This window comes from Scleropages formosus, chromosome 12, assembly GCF_900964775.1.
Source record: "Scleropages formosus chromosome 12, fSclFor1.1, whole genome shotgun sequence".
Taxonomy (NCBI): Eukaryota; Metazoa; Chordata; class Actinopteri; order Osteoglossiformes; family Osteoglossidae; genus Scleropages; species Scleropages formosus.
Genome location: NC_041817.1, coordinates 12,188,878 through 12,212,496, shown reverse-complemented (window position 1 = coordinate 12,212,496; position 23,619 = coordinate 12,188,878). Strand labels below are relative to the sequence as shown.

The following is a 23,619-nucleotide window of genomic DNA, read 5'->3' as shown; positions in this document are numbered from 1 at the left end:
TTGGAGAAAAGAGCTAAATAAATGTAAATGTTTATTAAGCTTGTGGTAGACACACTTACATTTACTATTTAGCTGCTGATCGTTTTCCTAGTAGTGACTTAAAATGTTAAACTGCCCTTACTTATATGCTCATTTTTTCTGGAGGAATTCAAGGTAACAGTCTTGCTGAAGGGGGGTGGGCTTCAAATCTGGATCCTTGGAATGCCAGGTAGAAGATATAACCAATACCCGATGTGCTATGACAGGTAATACCAGTAATATTCTAAGCAGCATTATGCAGTATCCTTTAATAGGAATGACAAAAAGTAAACTTAACAGCAGAACGTAGTAGGTACAGCCTGCACCAGCATCAAAAGACTCTCATACTATTTTAGATAGTAACTTTAAACAGTTTTTACTAAGAATTGCTTGGATCAGCATAGCTTGAGTTCTGAGAAAATACATTAAATGACCAGCTTATAAATTATGGTAACTCCATGAGTGCAAATAGTTATCTGTTGAATACTAGTTATTTGAAAGGTTCATGGCTTCATTGCACTTATGATGTACCGCTGAGAAAGAACTTCAACTTCAGAAAATACATTGCTGTAATGGTGCACAACACTGCAACCTGTGACAATAATTTGGGCCTGAAGCTGAATTTGTCTTTCGATATCCTTTCAGTTATTTTACATTTATTTAATCAGCCAATAGCTTTATCCAAGACAGTTTAGTGTTAGAATTAAAATCAATTCAAGGTAAGTAAGTACACAACAGGAGCAATATGTCAAACCCAAGTCCTTTGACTGCAGGACAACTGCTCTGTTAAACCACCTGCTGCTCTAGCTTTAAATGCAAAGGCAGAGAAGTTTAGAACAGGGTGGTCACGGAGTGTGCGCATTGACATGTATGTCTGCCCCTACCTCCGCCTTTACTACGGCAAACTAGACAGCAATTCATCTGTGACCCAAGGGAGAATGTAGAGGACAAAACTCCAAATAAAAACTGAAAGAAAAGAAGATGGAAGGGAACTAGTCTCCTGAAGGGAATGTTCTACTGTGTCCACTCCAGACAGCTCTTTCAGAAATATACTAGATACACAGAGAGGTCTGTCCTGATGTGTGGCATAAATAGCATTCATTTTCATATACAGAACTTGCAAAATCTTTCTGCAAACTATACAGTATCTTCAAAAATGTCATTCAACCTTGTGGAAAAAAAAGTCAAAGGGGCCTTGAGAACATTCATAAGTTCTGTCCCACAGGCTACCTAAGGTGATGTTCATACCTAGACCCTCCAGTGCTTCCTTAATGTATGTGCAGGTCCACAGTCTGGGTTCTCCAGTACTTAGTGTCCTGCAGCACTAGGTGATCTTGCTGAACACTTCCAGCATGAGTGGCGGCACTTCAGGCTGGATGTCCTGTATCTGGAGCACCTGCTTTGTGTACTCCTCATTCATAGAGCGCATCTCTGTCAGGCATCCCATGATCTTGGGGTACAGCAAGCTGTGGGGGTTAGGTGGGAGACAGTAAGGTGAAACCTGCCTCCTCTCTGCCCACGACAAGCTAAATAACTAAACCTGAAGTTCACATCAAGAAGCTGCTTTTTAGTTGACTATAAAACTTTACTTTCAAATGTCATTTGATTATATAAAAGAGAGGGTGCCAAATTAAATATCTAGAGATTCTGCAGTCCTGGCATACATGTGGCTGAATGTTTGTTGCAGATGGAACTGTTTTTCCTTACTGCTTCTTTGGGGAAGTCCTCTTGGACTCTATATATGTCTTGAGCGTGAGGGCGAGCATCTCCTGGAGTTGGTCAATGGTCTTGCTGTCAGTCACACCTGGCCTATCTGCAGATACAACAGAGAAGTGATGAACTTGGGGAAAAGATGCATACCCTCAACTGGAGAAACACACACGCACACACACACACACACACAGATCCTAACCCAGCAACACAGGGTGTAAGGCTGGAGGGAAAGGGGACACACCCAGGACCGGACGCCAGTCCATCGCAAGGCGCCATAAGCAGGGACTCTAACCCCAGACCCACTAGAGAGTAGGCACAGGCCAAGCCTGTTGTGCCACCGCACCCAAATAACCAACCACTCAAAGGTTTGTTTATGAAATGCACAAAATACAGCATACAGCAGTGGTTGCTAGCAATGAAGTGTCTTTCTGCAAGTTTGGGGGGGAATTAAAGTAACAACGTACTTTAAATGACCACTGTTCTATAGTACTGGTTTTCCTTCTTGAGTCAGTTACAGCACTGCCTGAACAGACAGGCCCACTATCCTTTGGGTCTCCGGGTGGAGATTACACACCTGGGGAGAAGAGGGCGATGGCCTGCATGAGCACGTACTCAGAATCGTCAAGGTGTAGTCTGCGCAGTGTGTAGTGGAACTTCATCAGAGGGTCCAGTAAGTGGGGTTGGAAGCCAGCTATACCAGGGCAGAGTGGAGAGCAGGGAACACTTATAGGGAAGCAGGCATTTTGTGCTACAGACCTTTTGCACTATAAGCACAAAAAGCATTGACCTAACTTCTAATTAGTTTTTGGAGAAATTCAATATTGACCAGATGAAATACAACTGTTCGTGCATTATAGTGACTTAGTTAAAGGTCAGACCACATTCTACGTGTAATTAAGGCAGAAATCCAAATGGTTCACAAATTTTTTTTCTTGTTGTTGATCATATGCATTAGATGTCATATCACAAGGACAAACATAAGTGCAAGAGGAAGGAGCTGACGCGACAGACATTTATGGAATGGCCACATCTGGCAAAGCTTTTAAGCAAATCAGTGGGAAAGGAACTAGAATTTAAACTTCAGACTGCAGTCCCTTCAGTAAATAAGGAGAGAGCTGAAAGTCAAGTACAACAACATGCTTGGAAAGGTAAACTGGTGCCTCTGTGGGTGTGTGGTACGTATGATTGCTCTGCCATGGACTGGTGCCCCCCCATCCGGAGTATACCCTGCCTCATGCTCTATGCTTCCGCGATGGAGGTCTGGATCCTAAGACCATGCGCTGGAAAACTGGTTAATGAGAATGGGGGAGGAGGAGGAACCTGATCACCATCAAAGGTAGCCAAACCACCCAAATGGGAGCCTGAAGTCAACAAATCCAGTATGTAAATGATGTGGGGTCAGCCCTATATGGGTTAAATGGTGTCCCTGGAGACCATCCCTTCCTCAGCAACACAATCTCCCTGGTTACCAGCCAGGAGCGGAGAGTCATAACAGGCAAGTGTTTCCACCCAAGGCTGTGCTGAAGAGCAGTATGGTTATAATACACATTGCACTTCCAGCGATATACACAGTCTCTCCCACTGTCTTTGCAGTGGGAAATCCAGCTATTTTAGCCACACATCTGTAAATGGATTGAAAAACTGAGGATGTGTGAAAGTGCTAATGACACCTATCAATGACCTGTGACTGCGGCATGGTAGATGTCCGCTGCAGTGCAACCTTGTTTTGTCTTCTACAGAAGGACGATAGAGAGCATTCTGACCAGCCGTCTCACCGTATGGTACAGTAACCGCAGAGTCTCCGACTGCAAGACCCTACAGCGAGTGGCAACAACCCACCCTCGACTCTTCGTACGACAACCGCTGCATCCGCAAAGCCACCAGCATTGCGGACGACCCCTCTCACCCCTCTTATGGACTCTTTGCTCTGCTGCCGTCTGGCAAGAGGTACAGGAGCATCCGCACCACCACCAGCAGACTAACAGTTTCTTCCCTGAGGCAGTCAGACTACTCAACACCCTGCTGCCTCCCAACACTCACCTGGCACAAACGGCTAATCCAGCACTACACTACACTACACAACTGCCTACAGCTCACAGCCATACCCATGTCCTGTCCTGTGTATTTAGTCTTGTGCTCTGTTCTGTGCTGCACCAAGGTCTCCGGAGAAATGACATTTCATTCCACTGTGTACAAGCTGTATAGAGGAATGACAAAAACAACTTGAACTTTTGGAAGCATTTGTAGAATGTTTGGTTGGATTTCTTATAAAACCCCTACTGCAGACAACTCAGAGAGGCTGCCATGGTTACACGGATGTCATGATCTCACACTGCATTTTCTTATCTTTACAAATTTTCAAATTAAAACTATTCATTTTCTGGAGCAATAGCAGTGTGGCTGCCCTTGAAATCTGCTGTACAAGTAGTCATTTTGTACCCCTACATGTCCCTTTGTTCCAGCCCTAGAAAATACCAGATAACTGCTACACTAATTCAACAAATGATAAACATTCATTAGCAATTGACCTTGTTTCAGAGAAGATTAAAATCCTGCTGCTAAGACTATCTTGATATTGCATTGTAGTTTGTCCCACGTTTATTGGTGTTATTTGCAGGTTACCATTGCTTATTTTGCATGATTGAACTGTTTTTGTCAGTATCATAAGACCTACACATCACCAGTGAAACCCCCCCAGGGTATGAATGAGGATGTCGGTGTTGCGTGCTGGTGACGACAGCCCCGGAGGACTCACCACGTGCAGCGTCATCCATGCAGTATGTGAGAGGGCCACATTCCCACATTCCCGATGACTCGTTGAACAGCATGTTGAAGCGGATCTGACACAACTCGAAAGTGGCGCCCTTCAGCAGAGAGATCTGGTCCTCGATGGACAGTTCTCTACGGAATACAGAGCTATCACAGTGTTGTAGCCTTCAGAGCTTCTTAAATTCTTAAGCAGGAGAACACTTAACTATTCCAGAAAGTATTTTTCAGAACTTTATCAATATATATAATATAATTTATAACTTTGTCAATAGTGGTCACCTTTATAAATAATATGTCAAGTACTTTTTGTTCACAAACCATTCTGCCTCCAAAGGTTGTCTTTCTGTCTAAAATATTGAAGACATTAAAAAAAATTTTTGTACTTAAATCTTATGTACTATGGTGTTTAATGATCACTAGAGTATTTCACTTTGGAAATACCAAATGTATGAAAGATAAGTCAATCATTAGATTCCTGTCATACATTCTGCTCCTGCATCTCCCAAATACCTCTTTCCTTTTCCAGAAGGACTCACTTGAAAGATGAGAGCATCTTGGCGAAACTGATGATTTGCTGGATCATATAAGTGGAGAGATCTGCGATGTGAGGTAATGTAGTGAAGGCCCTGTCTTTTCCACAGCTGTCCTCTGGTTTTACTTCTTGTGAAGATGAGGAGCAGGGTGAGGAGGAAGATGAGCAGGGTAAACTGGCCTCTTGTATGTCACTAGGCCAGGTGTTGGTTGTGGTTTCCTGGCAGGTCTGCCGATACTGTTGCATGGGGGCCAGGGTGCGGTCAATAGGCTGTAACGGAAAGGGAAGATCCTTTTACTGCTTGATTGTGGGGCCACCTTGGATCACGTGTTTGTGGCATAATGATGTATTTGCACAGGCTAATAAATTTGTAGCGCCAACATCCAACTCCACCTAGGGTTTCATACCCGGAAGTGAGTAAAGTGGACAAATGAGATATCAAAGGTCTTCTTCTGTGCATTCAGGAGCTCTTGGATCACAGCTTCCTGCTGGGTACTCAGAATGACAGGCTCTGCCCGCTTCCTCCTCCTCTCAAGAAGTCGTCGACGCTGCCCCAACTCCTCATCTGACATGATCACTGAGACAATACACACACACACACACACACACAAACAAACAAAACATGTCATGTCAGCATCTGCTAATGTATTCTCAAAAACAGCAGGCATTGCACTGAAAATCTGGCCATTCGCTATTAACCTCCTGGGATTAAGTTCTCTTGTACGGGTGTGGCATGGTGTGGCGGCAGCAGCAACATGCTTACACTCCTTGAGCATGCCAATGCTCCGACACTTCTGCAGACGACATGCTTGGCACTGTCGCCGATTGTTCTTGGTGATGATGCAGACACCCCGGAACGGGCAGCTGAAATTCACCGGCCGCTTCATGGCTCGCCTGCAGAAGCAGCGTAGAGCTCAGTCAAAGTAAAATCACACAAGTTGGGTAGAGCTAAATAGTACAGCTCAATAAAACCATGGCTGTTCCCAAACAAAGCCAGGTCAAAATGACTGTTCTTGTCTGAAACACAATCAAGAAGTTGTTTAGATCAGAAAACTTCAGAACAATTACTAAACGTGAGGCTCCCAAAACTGAAATATCCATCAATCCAATATACCGAAATATCTCTATAAACATGTCCGATTATGAATTAATGGAGCCAAGAGATGTGAAAAATTGTGATTTACCCAACTGGGCTGTTAACAGTGATGGGTCTTGTAATGATGTGCTTTATCCAGCACGGGCCAGCACCTTGTCTAGGAAGTAATGATCTCAAATTGCTCAGAGCTTTGTGGTGCACAGCTTTGCCTAGAAAGTTTAAAAAAAATGCTATGACTTAGCCTTAGAACTACTTTAGAATTGTCTCTGTTCTGAAATCATTCTTCTACCACCACCAGAACTGTCACTGCTCATCTTGGAATGAAAGCAGAAGTATCAGCAATAATTGTTATTAAATCAGACAACGGCCAATAAATTGCTGTTTTACATTCGACAAGGATGTGGGCGACCAGTAGATTGAAGAATAAAAGAAAGAATTTCAGCCTTTCCGAGGTCATCAGCCATATAATTATTTACTGCAGACTCCTCTTGCAATGATGTCATACTGACAGGTCTGGGATCAAAAACTGTTAAGAAGGGAACAGCAAAGGCCATCTGCCCACTCCATCACCCAAGTGAAATGCCACCTGCTCATTCAAACGCAAGAATCGGCATGTTGGTTAAATTACAAATATCTTAATTATGCTGAACTTGATAGATGCCTTTAAAAACAAATTTTTCAGCCATAGATTAATTATATTTAATATGATGCTGTGTCCTGTGCAATTTTGCCCCAAATAAAGGCATATTATCCCCCCCCCCCCCCCCCCCCCAATTCTGAATGAACTTATTCTGTTCTGTCCAGAACAGGATAAATTGATAAGATTATTATAAATTAAGATTCTTGAATAGTACAGCAAGAACCAAGGGAACACTGGTCTAATACCAACAAGATGGGCAAGATCAGAAGCGGATCGGATGGGGGCTCCGGGAAGAGCGGAGGACTGCGCTTCTACGTGAACAACAGTTGGTGCTTTAGGCTATACATTCCCCCACAAACCGAGGCTACGTTGGCATTAGAAAAGCTACATGAAAGGATTTCAAAAAGTTTGTCTAATTCTTACTTATTTACCTAATTTTTTATCTATTTCTTTATGCAAGTGTTTTCTTTCCACTGCTGTTGTTCTGAGGGCTGCCACACAACATTTTGTTGTATTGCATTGCATACAATGACAAAGCATCTCATCATCATCAGTAAGCTCCACCAACATGTTCCACACTAATAGCTGGTGATGAAACTGAAACCACAAGACTTTGCCTGACCTTAAGAAGAACTCTTGTGATCAAGTTCAATAATGTTTCAAGTGTCACTGTAACACATATGATGAAAGTTCATTAAAACTGCATATTTTACTTTATTTTAATATCTCAGGTGTAAAGACAGAATATGAATGTTTATGTCAGTATATAGTACAATTGTTAATGGTAGGAGAGAAGTTTACCTCTCAGGCTTTGAAGCCACAAATCTTGTGCCTGAGAACCTAACTCCTTAGTTGCCTGCTGAATGCAACTGAAGCTCACCTGAAGAAGCCTTTGCAGCCCTCACAGGTCATGGCATTGAAGTGGTACCCCGTGGCCCGGTCTCCACACACCTGGCACACCTTGGGCTCATCTTCCTCTTCATTCTCTGAGTTTTCTTCCACTTCATGATGCTGTGGCAGATCCTTGGGTCCCTGATTGTCCATCGTGACCTACAGCAAATACAGAACACACTACCTGAACCACAGTCGTACACACTAACATCTACAGTATTGAGCAGAACATCATGTTTCCTTTACTTCAAGTGTTCATATCAATTACAACAATGGTAAGAAAAGCTAACTACTGTGGTGTCTTGTTCATGTTTCCTCAAAGATATCTGAAGTTAAAGTAACGCAGAACAGTTTTCTTACAGAAATTATTAGCCTAATATGTTGGTACTAATATATCGGTATTTGTCTACAACAAAACACCAATCAACTAACAACCAACCAGTTTCAATAACCGCTTGTCCTGAGCGGGGTTGCGGTGAGCCGGGGCCTATCCCGAAGACATTGGGCAGAAGGCTGGAGGGGTAGGAGGCACACCCTGGATGGGACACCAGTCCATCGCAGGGTACAACAAACACATGCCACTACAAATTATGTTTGAGATGAGCTCCAACTAATATTGGAGAAGGGGGAAAAAAAAAAAAAAAAAGTAATAGAACCTGCCACCTGCCCTGTACAGAAGACACTATGCACTAAGTGAAAGCAAGATTTCAATACAAGCGTGACCAAGAAACATTTACGGTATCACATGTTCAGAGGTAGAGACAAGGCTGGCATAACTCTTTTTGCATTAAGTTTTTTTTTTTTTTTTTTTAAACTCAATGCCCTCTGGAATAGTTTTACGCTTTGGAGGAAGTCTAATCAGTTCTATCTCAAAATTTAAAAGACAATAAGCATACCAGATTTTTTTTTACTTTTTACATACCAGATTGACAAACCAACTGACATACATGCATTCTCACTGAGTCTAAGTGAAAAATTTCAACAACCCTACAAACCACACCAAATGCAATACCTTTAATTAGCTACTTTAATTTACACTTGAAACAACTTTTTACATGACTTAGCTTTTCCACGTAGTTTTCCTACACATTTATCAATAATTTGAAATACAGTACCACTAAAAACAGCAAATGTTTCTAGATCAAACCATTATTCTCAAAAACGTGTTAATGAAATCTGCATTCAATTTTATTATCTGTGGCCAGAAAACCAAAAGAGTATATGACCCATGATTTTACAATGGTAAAATAAATTCACTTTACTTACAGAAACTGAAAAAGTACTCTGCTCACTGGAGTTTTACCACCATACAGAAAGAAATACAAAATGTAGGGTGAAGAACTTGAATTCATGAGAAAAAAAATTTCAAAAGGATGTCCGGCAATGCCTTGTCGAGAGCTTCACATGCCTACCATCAGTTCGCTGATTTCTGATGACGACTGAAATGGTGGCCAGGCTTTAAAAAAAGCTACGATTTCATTGTTACCATGGTACCCATTGACGACAAGGCAAAGACAACACAGCCACCACCAGGAATGAGAAGCCCATCACCCTTTCGAGGTTCTAATTCCTTCAGTGGGTAATGGATAGCAGTACACCAGGGGCCAGAGTCCTACCTCCTGCTAACACAGTGCACAGAGAACACCGACTTCAGCCGACAAACCAACTGGATGTGACATTAATCTTCGCTCTTCCAGTGGTGCTGGGCTGAGTAGAAGTTTTAGCCAACATTTTCCCTCCATTTACTTTTCTTTTTCAGCTAAAATATTTTCCTTTCTATCACTTCTATCGAATGCTATCTTTGAAAAAGTAGCCCTATTACATGTATATTTGTGGTTAAATTGAATTGTACATCACATTTACAATAAATTCCAGAAATCTGTTTCTTACAAACATTTATACAGCAATTATGAAGACCACAATGCAGCGTGTTCAACTTGTCATTGTCCAGTAAAATAGTGTCGACCAGGGGCGTCAAACATGGGACGTAGGAAATTTCTTTTTTCCTTCTCCCCCCTTTTCTTTCCCAGGGAAAAAAAAATTATTGAATTAATTATTAGCAAATTAATTATATAACAGCGATATCTTCAAAGGGGGCCCCAAACCCCCCCCATTCCCAGTCCACACGCTTTCCCACAAGGGGGAACAACCCCAAGAAGTAAAGTTTTAACATTTCTATGAGTCATTTAATTATTTAGCTGTGTTTTCATCACCGTTAAAATCACTTTCTCAAAATCTGCAAACAAGCAGGCTAACAAAGGAACAATATTGCACTTGTTTACTGCACTAGAAAACTATAGATAGATATAGCTTTAATAGCTTCAACTTGCTATGATTTGGCCTTTCCCGCTCTGCTAGTCATTGTCTCTGTTGTCCTACGATGTACAAACCCTAATCTGTTGCAGGCGCCATGATTCCTATTCAGACCGCAGTATTAAATGAGTCCGACACCCTCGGTGTAGAGCATTGTACTGAAATTACACCAGAAATTCAGTATTATCTGCCAACAAAAAAAAAGTGTAGCCATTAAATTGCATTTAATTGATAAAATTAAGATCTAACAGACAAAAGTACATATTTTCGTTTTTGTCTTTTTCTTACAAAATCTCACCTTTAATATAAAATTGTGTTGAATACCCACTCATTTCATAACCTTTATACAATTTTAAGTTTCACTGTATGAGACTGGAAAAGCTCATGAGAAATTTCATTTCATTCAGTGGATATAGCGTTCAGAAACAAAATAGCACAGAGGATGTCAGCGATTCCCCTGAAATGTGCGACTCGCTGGTTGCCTGCCTTTGAGAGACACGCTGTAAAACACACACACACTTTCACTGAAACTTTTCTAATGAAAACAGATATTACACAGTTCATCTCAGCAGGTGCTGGTTCAAAAGTGCAATTACTACCAGCAAAGAATGAGTTGCTGTACCTATTCATTTCCCACAGTGCGTTTTCTTCATCCGCTCAGACCCAACACTACACACGCGATATAGGTTTTTCCAGTTAACATATTTAGCTCACTCAGATACAACCTGGTGGACACTTCTGTTGAGATACAGAAGACAATGTTCTTCAGTTACAGTGGGGTGAGCGTACATACTATATGTACAGCCAATTCCCACTTGTTCACCAAGCTGGATTATATAAATCACGGGACTGTTGAAGAAACAAAAAGCCCTTTCACTCTATCAATTTAATACACAGGAATTCATGCCCGCGGTACACTAAAGGAGACCGTGTGTCTGTTAATCAGTATAAACAATGCATTTGTTCTGTTAAATCCGATTTTAGCCAGACATACATTAATTAACAAGATATAGGTTACACTTTAGAAAAATGTGCTGAAAGTATGTGAAACGCTACGGTAGTTCCTTCAATTTCAAATGAAAGCTTTGTTTTATTACATTTATTCATTTAGTAGACGCTTTTCTCCAAAGCAACGTACATCTCAATTATTAAGCATATATGTATATCATATCCATAATTATTAAATTAAGAAATTAAAACCATACAGTTTTTTGCAAATTCCTTACTGAACAAAAAATTTGCAATAAGAATTAGTCCAGGTGCTAATGAACCCAAGGTATGACAAGCTTAGTAAATTAAATAATTTAAATTAGACGAATAAAAAAAATATGTACCAGTAAAAAAAAAAAAAAAAAAAAAAAGATTTATCTCCTGGTCAGCTTCACCTTTTACGTAGAGGTTAGTAGAAGTCTGCCTCCTCCTAAGACATCACAAGACCTCCGGAAGAGAGCTGCAAGTGCTCATCAGTCTGCTGGTTTTCTGTTATATGACAGAAAAATAGATATTTGTCAATAGAGATGTCAATGCCCTTATTTTGTGCAACTTCAGCTCTGCAACAGAGGACCCGATGTTCTCCAGAATACATAATTCAGTTTTCAGTGAGTCATCCAGTTCCACAGACAGAAAGGTAGCACAGCATCTTTGCCCTCCTCTCACTGTGCTTAACATGCTTTTTTTTTTTTATAAATAAATAAATAAAAAATAAATTTTTGCTAAATGCACTGATTCTCAATGTGCCCAAAATATTCAATCTTAATTAAGCTCACCCGCTCAAGAGAACTCGGGAGAATTCAGACAATCTTTTGTAAACTTCTGACAAACAATGCAATTAGCAACTTATTGTTTTGATAGCAAAAGTTTTAGACTGCGGCATTTTTACTGACGCTCGAACATGAAAATCAGCCACAGCACAGGAAGCCTGCAAGCCACTTATCTCAGAACTGATGAAGACCTGCAACAGCTTCACAGAGATCTCAAGGTCTCGCAGGACCATAACATGCTTTCTTAATATGGGTAAAAGAAAACAAGCCAGGCTCCTTTCTTTTATACATAGGACAGAGACTTTGTCCAGGATTCTTCTTTGACTGATTGATATGGTATGCAGCTTTATGCCTAATGTCCTAATAAAACCTTGCTCCCAAACTCCTATGACACATATCTTTTTTTCCTGCAAATTCCAGTTGTGCCCTGTTTTTGCCAGAGATGAAAGATTACATCCTTTAGCAGGGTTTGATTTTTCTTTGTGAAGTCTTCTGCATTTTGGGTTACTTTTTTGGATTGCACTACTTGAGATTTGGACCCCACACTTTATTTTTTTTTTTTAAAACTACAGTAACAATAATTTTGGGGTCATATTTACACTTGAATATTTTTTCACACCCACTACATTTGTTTGGGCATACTGTTCTTATTTGATTTTTTTTTTTTTTTACTCATCTAGATGTTTCCTTATTCTGGAGAACATTACAGATTTTATCATTCTGCAATTGATTAGCTGGTAGTGTAGTGGTCAGAACTGCTGCTGCTGGGCCCAAAGGTTGCAGGTTTGAATCCCACCCACCTCTGGCTGTAGTACTACTTGTGAGCAATATACTTACCCTTGGTTGCTCCAGTAAAATTACCCAGCTGCATAAATGGGTAAATTGTTGTATCTTAACATTTGAAGTTGCTGTAGAGAAAAGCATGAACTAAATGGAAAAAAAAAATATTTCAGGGTGACAGCTGGCAAGACAGTGGTTAGAGTGACTGTCTTCTCACAGGTTTGATTCCCACTTCTGGCTGTAGTACCCTTGAGCAAGATACTTACCCTTAAAAAAAAATTACTTAATTATTTAGATAATGGGTAATTTAACTTTTTCCTCTGTGGCTTCACCGTGAGTTCGGTTGGACTGGGCCCTTTGTGTTAAGTCGTTGCACACAGAGTATAACATCTTGTCCTGTGCATACTGAATGCAAGTACCTTAACATTGTAAGTTTCTTTGGAGAAAAGGATCAGCTAAATGAATAAATGTAAATGCAGTACAAGGAATTTTAATAAGTCATTCAGTTTCCTCTCATTTGCAAAATGCTTTTTTCCCCCCCCTCTCTTACTAGTTCTCCAGTCTTGATGTTGAATTAGATTGACAAATTCAAGGAAGAGACTTCAGAAGCAAATTAAAAGGTCCTCAGCTGTACAGAGACCTTCGCAGCTCTTTTATTTGTGCGAAATGTAGGTGCAAAAACCTTGGCAAATACTTGCAAATGCATGTCTCAGTAATTATGCTAGTGTACAGTGTGGACTGAAGGAAAAATGTGTTGTTATAATGGCTGTATATATATTGAGAATAGGCTAAATTCCCCAGAACATACAGCTCAGAGAACACAAATCTCAGAGACGCATTACTGTGGTGTTTGAAAAAACATGAGGGGTCATGTACACATACAAAACAAAACAGTCACCAAGAATTGTTAATTAATGGTGTAGGAGGAGTATAAAGCTCTCATACTTTCCAGCACACCAAACTTTACCAATCCCACTAATAAAAGAAGACTGCCACTAAGGACTCACAGCATTCATTTATAGAATCAAAAATAATGATGTGTCAGTAACCTCATCAGTAATTAAATATTATTACATAATAACTAGGCTATGTTTGTCTTTCCCTTTTCTTATGAATAAATGGCTATTAGATGCATTCCAAGATGTTTACACACTATAATCATTTCAAGCAAGGGCAGCTGAAGAAATATGTTTTACAGCTTTGGTCATGACTTTTCCCCACATGACAAGATCTCATCAAATTGGGCTCTTTCACAGTATAAAAAGTGACTACATACACTGTGAGGAAGAAACTTATCAGTTTTCATACTACCTTTGATTTTCTGCTGCTGGATCATGTGCTAATGTCAAGCTACAAGGCCTGATTGGGGGACAAAGCAGAAAGAAAATGCAACAGAGGTCCAACCAATCAACCTCTTAGCGTTTGAAGAGCTACATAGGTGAAATGCTGATTACTACACACTTTGGGAGAACGCGTTGAGTGTTCGTGGATCTCTCGTGTGTGCACGGGAGAAGCACGTTCATAGCGGCGCTCGAGTCTGTGACGGTGTGTAGAAAGGAAGGAAATAAGGCACTATTTCTCAGTTTTCAGACATGCAGTTTCTGCACAGAGTTCAAGCTCTTCATAGCTACCTGGGCTAAGGACAGAGATCAATATCTCCCGAGCGCACCGGTCTGTATTTCTTTGGTTACCACAAAGCTATCTTCACATGAGATATCATTACAGGAAAGAGCAGTGTGCACCTACAGTGCAGTTCCCACAGCGAGTATTGAGTAGTAGTTTGTTCACAAATAGCTAAATCCGTAAAACAATGCTACAGGGAGTACTCCGAATCCTCTCGCGCTCCTTATTGCGTTTCACTGCAGTCCCTGGTGAAATCACCATAACGATCTTCTCGTGTTCCTCACAACTGCCCATACTGGTTTACTGGTACTGTACGAAAGGAAGAGCGGCACACAATGGATCTCGAGGGGCCCAACGTGCACCTGCAATTTTGCTTTACACTTTTTACACAAGCTCCCCTCACTCTGCTCCTGACTTTGCCTGAAGTCCTTTCTAAGTTATACTCCTTTATTTCTTGGTAGTCCAACAAATGACTGTCTTGTGGTCATGACTGTAACCTCAATTCTTTATTTTATCAGCAAGGACAATTACAAAATATTTAAGAATATGCAGTGGTAAGTAATAATCAGGCTGGACAACTTGACAGAAGAAACAAGATTTTGAGTCCAGGCTCAGTTGCAACAAATGAAGCGTTCGCCACATTTAGTATAAAGATTCATAAATTCACATCAATTGTTTTATTCAAGTACTGTTCTGACTCTTTGGTCAAATTTCATTTTTTTGCATCAAGATTTTTTTCAAATCTTAATACAGCACAGTAAGATAAAACTGAAAGTTGTCTTTTGATGCCTTGTTTTAAAACTGTCATATGCTGTGTTGATGTGCAGTGTGAATCGCTGAATTCTTACAATATTTTTCCTCCTCCACCCACAATGCCTGTTTCTAAGACTCCAAGCACTGCATGTGCTTCAACATTAAGTCACCAGGCAAAATGAGACAGACATCACTAATGAATCAGTCTTTTATACCATTTATTGATTGATATCTGTGTTACACATTATACTATAAGTCTACAAAGTCCACAATGAAATCTAAATGAGAATCTTCTCCCTCTGGACCATGAAACTAAATTGTCTACTGCTCCACAGCTTCCAGGAAATCCAAGTACAGTGAAAACTGAAAGAATAAACCTGCTCTCATTTGGTCATTAGTACTAATTTCAACAAGCACCTGTCCTAGTCAGGGTCATGATGACTAGTAATACAGCAAAAACAAATTAAGAAGTATGAATGAGAAATCTCAAACTGATTAATATTCAGTTATGAAGAGATCATACAATGTACTAGGTTCATTCTGCAGTTATATTAAAGGAGAGCATTTTTATTACTCTTACACATATAACCAAACATTCCTCATTATGTACACAAACCTATTAACTGCAAAAATGCCATCCGTTTAGGACAATGTGTAGCGGTTAAAAGCATGAACTTTCAACCTCAGATTTGCTCTCAAGCTCTTTTCCCTCCAACACCTGTAGTGCTCTTCTGCAAAGTGTTTACCCTGAATTACTCCACAAGAAATGTCCACCTGCACAAATGGATCAAATAATCCATATGGCGGAGTGAGCCAAACAAGCACTGTAAAATGTCAAGTGATATATATCCATCAACTGTGGAGTTGTTGAATGTCAGAGAATACATGGATATGGAACGTGCATTTATTCTTCTTGACTTTCCTTAACTGTCCTCCCTGCTCCTGCCTGGTGACTAAGGACTATAGCTTGTCATAGAAACTTATTCACTAATGTTGATGAGACCCTGAGAAGAGTTTTAGGTTTAAGTTTTTGATGAAATGTAACCTATATCTGTAAGTCTCCAAGAGCTGTCTTGGCCGTTCAGAATAATATTTTGCCAGCATGGTGAGAACACTGAACCTCAGTTACAGCAACGAGTCGAAGATTTATTCGTACTTCAGTTTTCAACCCCTCTACATTTAAACCATACATCGATTGGCCACCCATATGTATGCATGTTCAATGACATATGCCATGTGAGGAAAGAGGGGCTAGAAATTAGTAGTAGTACTGGTAAGAAAGCCTGTATTTGCATGTAGGTGAGCACATACACAACTACAGAAGTACATTTAAGGATGTGTGACTGAATGTTTGCAGGTATATCTGCACACAAATGTATGGTTTTTTTAGTGCTAACATGCTCTTATGAGCAGGTGATAGGTAAACAGAGTCATAAAAGCCTAATGTTGGAACACCTGTCAGACTACACTAGGTTCAGAACTGACAACCTTACATAAAAATGTAAACACTTTACCTCATATCCTGTAAAGATTCAAAAGAAGCATTATGCAGCCAAGAGCAGAAACGGTCGTGAAAGATGAAGTTTTCTCCATCCATCCCTCCAACCAACCACATGTTTAATACAGGGTTAAGGTGGTCCAGAGCCTATCCTAGAAACAGTGCATGAGGCAAGATGCACCCTGGATGGGATGCCAATTTTTTTCCATATTTCTCCAGAGGGAATTACTTAGAAAAGCAGAAGAAAACACCTTGTAATCAAAGCAAAGCCAGGGACAAGTGATGAACAGGTGCTATATATTGATTATATCAATATGAGAGAGGTTAGTGCCAATTAATCGGGGTCCAAGTAGCCTACCTGCCCCCTGCGAGTCCTCTGTCCAATCAGTCAGCGGGTGTCCGAACGCTCCAGTCCTGTACTCCTAATGCACAGTGCCAGCTGAAGGCACAAAAGTAATCATGCTTGCTTAGAAAAAAAGCACGGCGGAATGTTCTTTCCTTGATATACCTCCCACGTCACATTAACCGACTCGCAAAAATCAAGCAAGTACACGGCCTGATAATGCAGAACTGCCATCAGATCAAGTATAACCAGAGCACTGTCAGCTATGCAAGAACACATGCTATACGTTCTCATGTGGCCCTCCAGCGTGCCATGATATTCCTCATCAGTGAGGAGGCCCAGAGACAGCATCTCTCTCACTGCGATGATCTCATGTATGGAATTTCTGCCCTAATGGTTCTAAAAATCACTTCCACCCACTGGGAAAAAAAAGCAGCCTATAACAAACAACAGCTCTACAGACCCCATTGTTCAACTGCACAAAGGTCCCCCACCAACCAGCAGTTGAGAGGTTACAGAATGAGAGCTGTATTTTTCAGCATAAACATACATGTGCAGGTGAAGCGCAGCAGGTTAAGGAGGTGTACCGTGCAGTCTCTCTGTTGTACTACTTAAATAATTCATGCCTCTTTCACTTTAGGAATAGACATGCTTCTTCAGGTAGCACATGCTGTTCAAAATGAGCTCCTCTTATGCCCAATTACAGTGTTTCATCCATGCAACAATTTATGTGGTTAAACAATACAACTGTAGAGGTTCACTTGTGCCTGAACTGAGCAGGTATATTTGAGTACAAAAGTTGTACTACCAGTAAGCACTGTTTGAACAATAATGTGTCTATTTTGTCCTTCTAAAAGGGAGTTTTTTTTTTTTGTATTTCAGGTGCAACACCTCTGTAAAAGGGGAGTAAAAAATATCAACTATGACCCAGCATACACCATAAACACTAGTTAAAAATCCTGTTGCAATTTGGCTTGACAACCAAAGTTGCTTTACGTTTGACACGTGGAACATAATGCTGCCATGCAACAAAAAAGGTGTTTTCAAAATTTTACCTCTGAACCATTCAGTATTCTTTTTCAGAACACCTGAGATTGCATCGAGGAGGAAAAAAAAAAAAAAAATCCTGAAAAGTTAACTTCAGCGAAAATAATATGGTCTACTGTAGTTCAGGCTCACAGACAGCTTCGAGCATACTGAGAAATTGCTCTGACTCATCTACATCTAAAACCAAGACCCACATCTAAATATACATAAAAGTAGCTTCATGAAAGTGTACACACTTCTGTTAGTGGAATGCACGTTACCATGGCATGAGTCTGCTGCTTCCATCAGTCTGACCCTATTTGAGAATCTCTGCACTGAAGTCATAAAGGTCCCTTATGTCCATTAGTGAAGCTTTAGGGCAGGGAATCTATTTCAGAATCACTGGCTGGGACACCAGTCCACTGCACTGCAGGCATACGCACACGACAGGCAGTTTAGACGTAGCCAATTCACCTGAACTGTACTGTCTTTGGGCTGAGGATGGAAACCAGAGCACCCAGAAGAAACCCAGGGAGAACATCCAAATTCCACACACACTGAGCTGGCTTGTAACTTACACCTAAACAGCTCCAGGTGCTGTGAGGTTGCAGCACTACCTGCTGTGTCATGCCACTCAACTAATCAAGCTGTTTATTAAAGTCCCTTTATGATGTTAAATTATTTAAATTCAATGTGTTAGAGGAGGACTGTATAAATCGTATAAAACAGAATTTGTGTTCCCCAAGGAATACCTGTAATATTGAAAATGTCAGGAAATACAACAGGTCTTTTAAAATTCTTATACGAAAAAAATAACCCATTAGCCCGAATGGTAATTAAACGATTATTTCAATTACGTACTTAACAGCTGAAAGGCTCTTAAGGACTAAGCAGCCAGGGGACTGACTGATCAGAAGAAGATTGAACAATGAATCTGAAAGTATTTTGTTTTAGCAATGATAAGATACATTTAACGCAGGGAAACACAAACAGTTTCTTACTGAAACAGATACCATTAAACAGTAAATGGTATTGTAATTTATGTGTTGCGTGTGGGTTGGTGAAGTAACGTAACCCTTGCTTGCTCGTATGTTTACCATTTTACTGCGTTTCTATGTGCAATTTAGGGTGATTGTATTTTTACTGTTCTTCTGAACCAGCGTACCATCAGTTGCATTATTCATTTCTAAATCTTTTTGGGTAACAGGAAGACTAGAGATGGTATGGCAGAAGAGCAAAAGAAATGATGGGAAATGACAAGAGCAGCTATGGTGCGGTGTTACACACTCCTGTCTGGTGCTCTGAAGGCGTATCACACTGATCAGCAGCAAAGCTGTTTCAGATGCTCCAATATTCAATGTTATATTATTGCTTTCAGGGACAAATGTGTAGCTACACAGATGACACAGTGAGTCTAGGTGAGCTGTGCTGTCACTGGACCCCTGAGGCTCTTGCGAGTGCTCTCTGTTCCACGACCTCAGAACGAATCATTGGCGTTACCGCGCAGTCCCCGCGTGCTCGACCATTTCTACAGAATTGTAAATGTCCTCAGCGAAGGAAAATAGTGTGTGTGTGGTGATCAGCTTGATCCTGATAGTCTTATGTCACCTATCAATTATCAGTGACTTTTCAGTACACGGTTATGATGCTCTGGAGCCTGTCCTGGAAGCACGGTGTGCAAGATAGGGTACACCCCGGAAAGGACGCTCTTCCACTGCAGGTCAGTCACACCCGAGACACATCTGCGGACCGGAAGTGGAAACCTACAGGACCAAGGGAAGAACATGCAGAGTGTGCATTCTGAGCAGTATTCAAAGCCTCATTGAAAGCGACAGGCCAGGAGCAGTGAGGTATCAGCACCACCCACCGCACTACCCTGCTGTCCTGTTACACGGAAACGATGCAGAAATACTGTAGCGAGCATGGCCATGGGTGCAGATGGGACGTCCAAAAACACCACGGCAGCCAAACGTTTATTTGAACACAAGGCAGCAATGTGAGTTCAGAGCCTAGAAAGGTATGTTGAAAAAAGACTGCCGTTTCACCACGCTCCTCCAACAGCGCTATCCCCTGAAACCAGCCTTTGACTCACATCGCTATCAGTCCCATTAACGGCTGAACATCTGTTTCCATTAACTCATACTCGGTGTCATTGTGTTTACAGTTATACATGATACAGTATATTTACAGTCCAGTTCCCAATCCTACCGGTTAAGTAGCAAGGGATGCGTCAACATTTTCTTTGTAGCTTTTCTTCCATTAAAGACTTTTCCATCGTGTCATCAGAAAGGCAAGTCCACCTTATACTGGTGTAATCGTATAAAAAAATTTTGAGTCTTGTGCTTGTTTGAGGCTTTTGAGCGAGCAGCCTCTCGCATGGCCGGTTGTGCAGGTAACCCTTCATGAAGGAGAACACACCTGTTCACACAACGACAACACACCTGTTATCCCGCACTCCAGTACTGTGTTCTGGCCCAGATCCAGTGATCTATTTGGGAATGTTTGCAGGAGGTCTTTGGGACAGCGGTCATTGGGGAAAAGAGAAAGACAAAGTAGAGTCACACATTTACGTTTTTTTTTTTTTTTTACATTTATTTAGCAGACACTTTTCTCGAAAACAACTTCCAATGTAGTGTTATCAGCCCACACACCTTATTCACCAAGGTGACTTACACTGCTAGATACACTAGAAGGGGTCACTCATCCATATATTAGTGGAATACACACTGTGTCACTCACACACTATGGGGGAACATGAACAGCATGCCTTTGGAGTGTGGGAGGAAACCAGAGCACCAAGAGGAAACCCACACAGACATGGAGAGAACATGCGAACTCCACACAAACTGAGCGGGGATCGAACCCACGTCTTCTCACACCACCCACCCAGGCGCTGTGAGACAGCCGTGGGTTCCAGGAGCACAGAGTCTGAGACAGCAGGCGTTGTCAGGTGTTGAAAGGTTATGAATATATTAGCAATGGAGGGTACTCAAGAGCCCTTGTTCGCCTACCTACGCCCAGGGTAATGCGACATTCAGTCCGAACACGATTCTGGACGGGACGATCGCGGCTTGGCGGCAACCACAGACAGCGCTCAAGTGACGCATCTCCGCGCAACTCAGCCGTTTCATGCGGTTTGTCACATTGATTGCGTCCACATTCGGCGCGCGGTTGCGACATTCATTTGATTTGGTTTTGTGGCCCAAGCAGGTACACTGCGTACTCGGTCGGTTTCGGAGTTTGTAATCCAACACAACACCGTGTTATTCAGGTAAACCCAAAAGATCATGTATTATAGTGAAAATGCTCCCGGCGCTGACTGACCGCCCGACTTTTAGAAAGAACCGCACAGGTCTTTTTTTTTTTTTTTACTACCTACGCTTCGCTTCGGAAAGTGTCCGTCCGTCTCTTTTTCAGTCAGTGAGCCAGAGTCCAAAATTCAGTAGTAAACGTAAATATTTTTTACGTACCGTGAAAAGAATGAATACTCATATAAGTTTGCGGACACACCACCATGTTGATAAACAGAGAGGAGCTGAACTTTCAAAAACAGGCTGCTCGACAACATGTGTCACTAAGTGACAAAGTCTAGGATAGTTCTCATAAACTGGCCTCCTCCTCCTCCTCCTCCTCCTCCTCCCGTCCTGACGATTTGGCAGGTTATTCGAGAAGACTAAATTAATAACCGTGCTCGAGATCAGTGTGTTTTGCAGTTCGCAACTCGACTTATTATTTCGCCGATCGGTCTCCGGTTTGCGTCGACAAACAAACACACACAGCCGCGCGGCTCACTGTGTATCTCCCATTTCCTCCTGACACCACTTCTCACTTCGCCTACTAGTTTTGCATTTCCATCACAAGTTTTGCGTGGGAGCCAAGCAAGGTGGCGGCATATACTTACAAAAGACAGCAGCGCGACGGTCACAGCGCATTTTTCTCACGCGGGCCGCATTCCGAGGTCTCGCACTCACCGCACGCGACGTGGACGCGGAGCGCCGAGCGGGGCGAAGCGGCGCCGTCGCCGCGCCGGGTCGCTCCGTCGGCGCGAGCCCGAGTGCGCGCGCGCTCCTCTTCCTGGTTGCGAGGACACTCCGAGCTCGTGAATGACGGAGCGTCGCGGTCGCGTCGAGCTCCTCGGGGTTCTGAGAACATCCTGATCCTCACGCGAAAAGAAACTCGCTCGACAGAGTCTCTTTGTGACTCAAAAGACTGTTTCGAAGTGTTCCGACACTGGCAAATGGTGACCTGTATACAGTGGCACCTTCTTATATAAGTCAGCTATTTCTAAAATATGCTACTAAAAACAGCAGGTGGAGTCTTAGTAGTTGCCTTGTAAAGTTAAGATTGCTGGTTCGAAGCCCAGTCCCGCATAATAATGCCGTTTACCAAGTACTTAACATTTATTTTATTTAGCAGACGCTTTTCTCCAATTAATTCACTTAACTTACACTTTTTCCCCAAAGCAACTTTCAGTGTTGAGCTACTTATAATTATTTATCCATTTATGCATCTAGGTCATTTTACTTAATTTAGGTACCTTGCTCAAGAGCTTTGCAGTAGGAGGTGAGATTTGTACCTGTGGGTCCAAAGGCAACAGCTCTAACCACTCTGCTGAAATACTTACTCAAAATTCATAGTAACAATATTGTACTCTATATGCAACTAAATAATTATAAAGTTACCTCTGCAACTCCTGTTGGACAAAGGTGTTAGAATAAATTCAGGGATAGAAGCTGGTTTCTCAGGGCTCCAGGGTTGAAAGTTTGGACCAAGGTTTTAATTCTACCTCAGTCTTTGTGCAGTTTGCATATTCCCCATATGTTCTATTGTGTTTCCTCCCACAGTCCAAAGACATGTGCTTCATGTGACTCGAAATCACCCCCAGTGTGTGATTGCTCTGCAGTGGACTGGAGTCCTGTCCAGTATAGAGTGTACGCTCCCTACCGACACATTGTCTGAAGCCGCTTGTCCCAAGTGGGATTATAGCAAGCAGGAGCCTAACCCGGCAACACAGGGCGCAAGGCTGGAGGGGGCGCCAGTCCATCACAAGGCACCCCAAGCAGGGCTCGAACCCCAGACCCACCAGAGAGTGGTGCCATATGTTTCCAAGATTGGCTCTGCAACCCTAAATTGGGTTAAAAAATAAATTCTAATCTATAGTAAATGTCAAAGCACAAAGATATGGAGGTCAGTTGAAACTCCCATAAATCCAAATTGCAATTCAGGTCTTTGTCTGGTGATACAGATGCTAAATGTCCCACCTGTCACATCCCACGGGGTCACTGCCCCTCCTGGTCAGAGGCGGCGCCACTCAGTGCCGCTAGCTAACGCTTACCTATCACCTCACAGTCTCGTAGGACATGGAGGTATAAAAGGAGCCAGCGGAGCAGAACTAGTCGCGGATTCTTAATCAGCAGTTCTCTTGTGCTTCGTTGGCGATTGGTAGTATCTTATTCCCTCAGTTTGTTTCCTAGGTGTGCATGTTCCAGTCCCGAGTGCCCGTCCCGTCAGTTCCTGCCTCTTGTTCTTCAGTCCTGGTCCATCGTTCCTGTCCGGTATTTCGTCACGTCTCAGGGTTGCGGTCAGACTCACAGATTAGCGTTTCACTGTTCACCGTAGTTCCAACACCGTGTGTGTTTCCTGGTCTCGTGTTTCGTGTTTCACTTCCACCGAGTGTCTTACAATACTCACCGTACACGTCTAACCTCACACTGCACGTGAAGTCATTATATATTTCGTCTGTGTTTGGACGTAATAGCAACGCGCGTCCGTGTCGGACTCCCGTCCGGACGCTACAGAAGAATCCGCCAGCTAATATGACTTCAGCGGAATGGCGTGAGCTGGCGGATCTGACAGAGGCGAAC

The 23,619-nt window shown here is 42.0% G+C and overlaps 1 protein-coding gene across 12 annotated transcripts; it reads right to left on the bottom strand.

Annotated features, from left to right (window-relative positions):
* On the bottom strand, positions 1–21,903 carry nr1i2 (nuclear receptor subfamily 1, group I, member 2). Of its 12 annotated transcripts, XM_018744068.2 has the most exons (10): positions 21,657–21,900; positions 11,358–11,451; positions 7,649–7,818; positions 5,796–5,926; positions 5,440–5,609; positions 5,037–5,302; positions 4,487–4,647; positions 2,306–2,422; positions 1,726–1,831; positions 1–1,484 (listed from the first exon to the last, which is right to left on the bottom strand). In XM_018744068.2, the coding sequence occupies exons 3-10, from the start codon at positions 7,810–7,812 to the stop codon at positions 1,343–1,345; spliced, it is 1,257 nt and encodes a 418-aa protein (XP_018599584.1). In that variant the 5' UTR covers positions 7,813–7,818; positions 11,358–11,451; positions 21,657–21,900; the 3' UTR covers positions 1–1,342. The 12 variants fall into 12 exon arrangements, with proteins under 12 accessions (XP_018599584.1, XP_018599582.1, XP_029112605.1 ...); XM_018744066.2 differs by lacking the exon at positions 11,358–11,451; XM_029256772.1 differs by lacking the exon at positions 11,358–11,451 and having other exon boundaries at positions 4,487–4,632; positions 21,657–21,899.
* Positions 21,904–23,619: the final 1,716 nt, after the last annotated feature.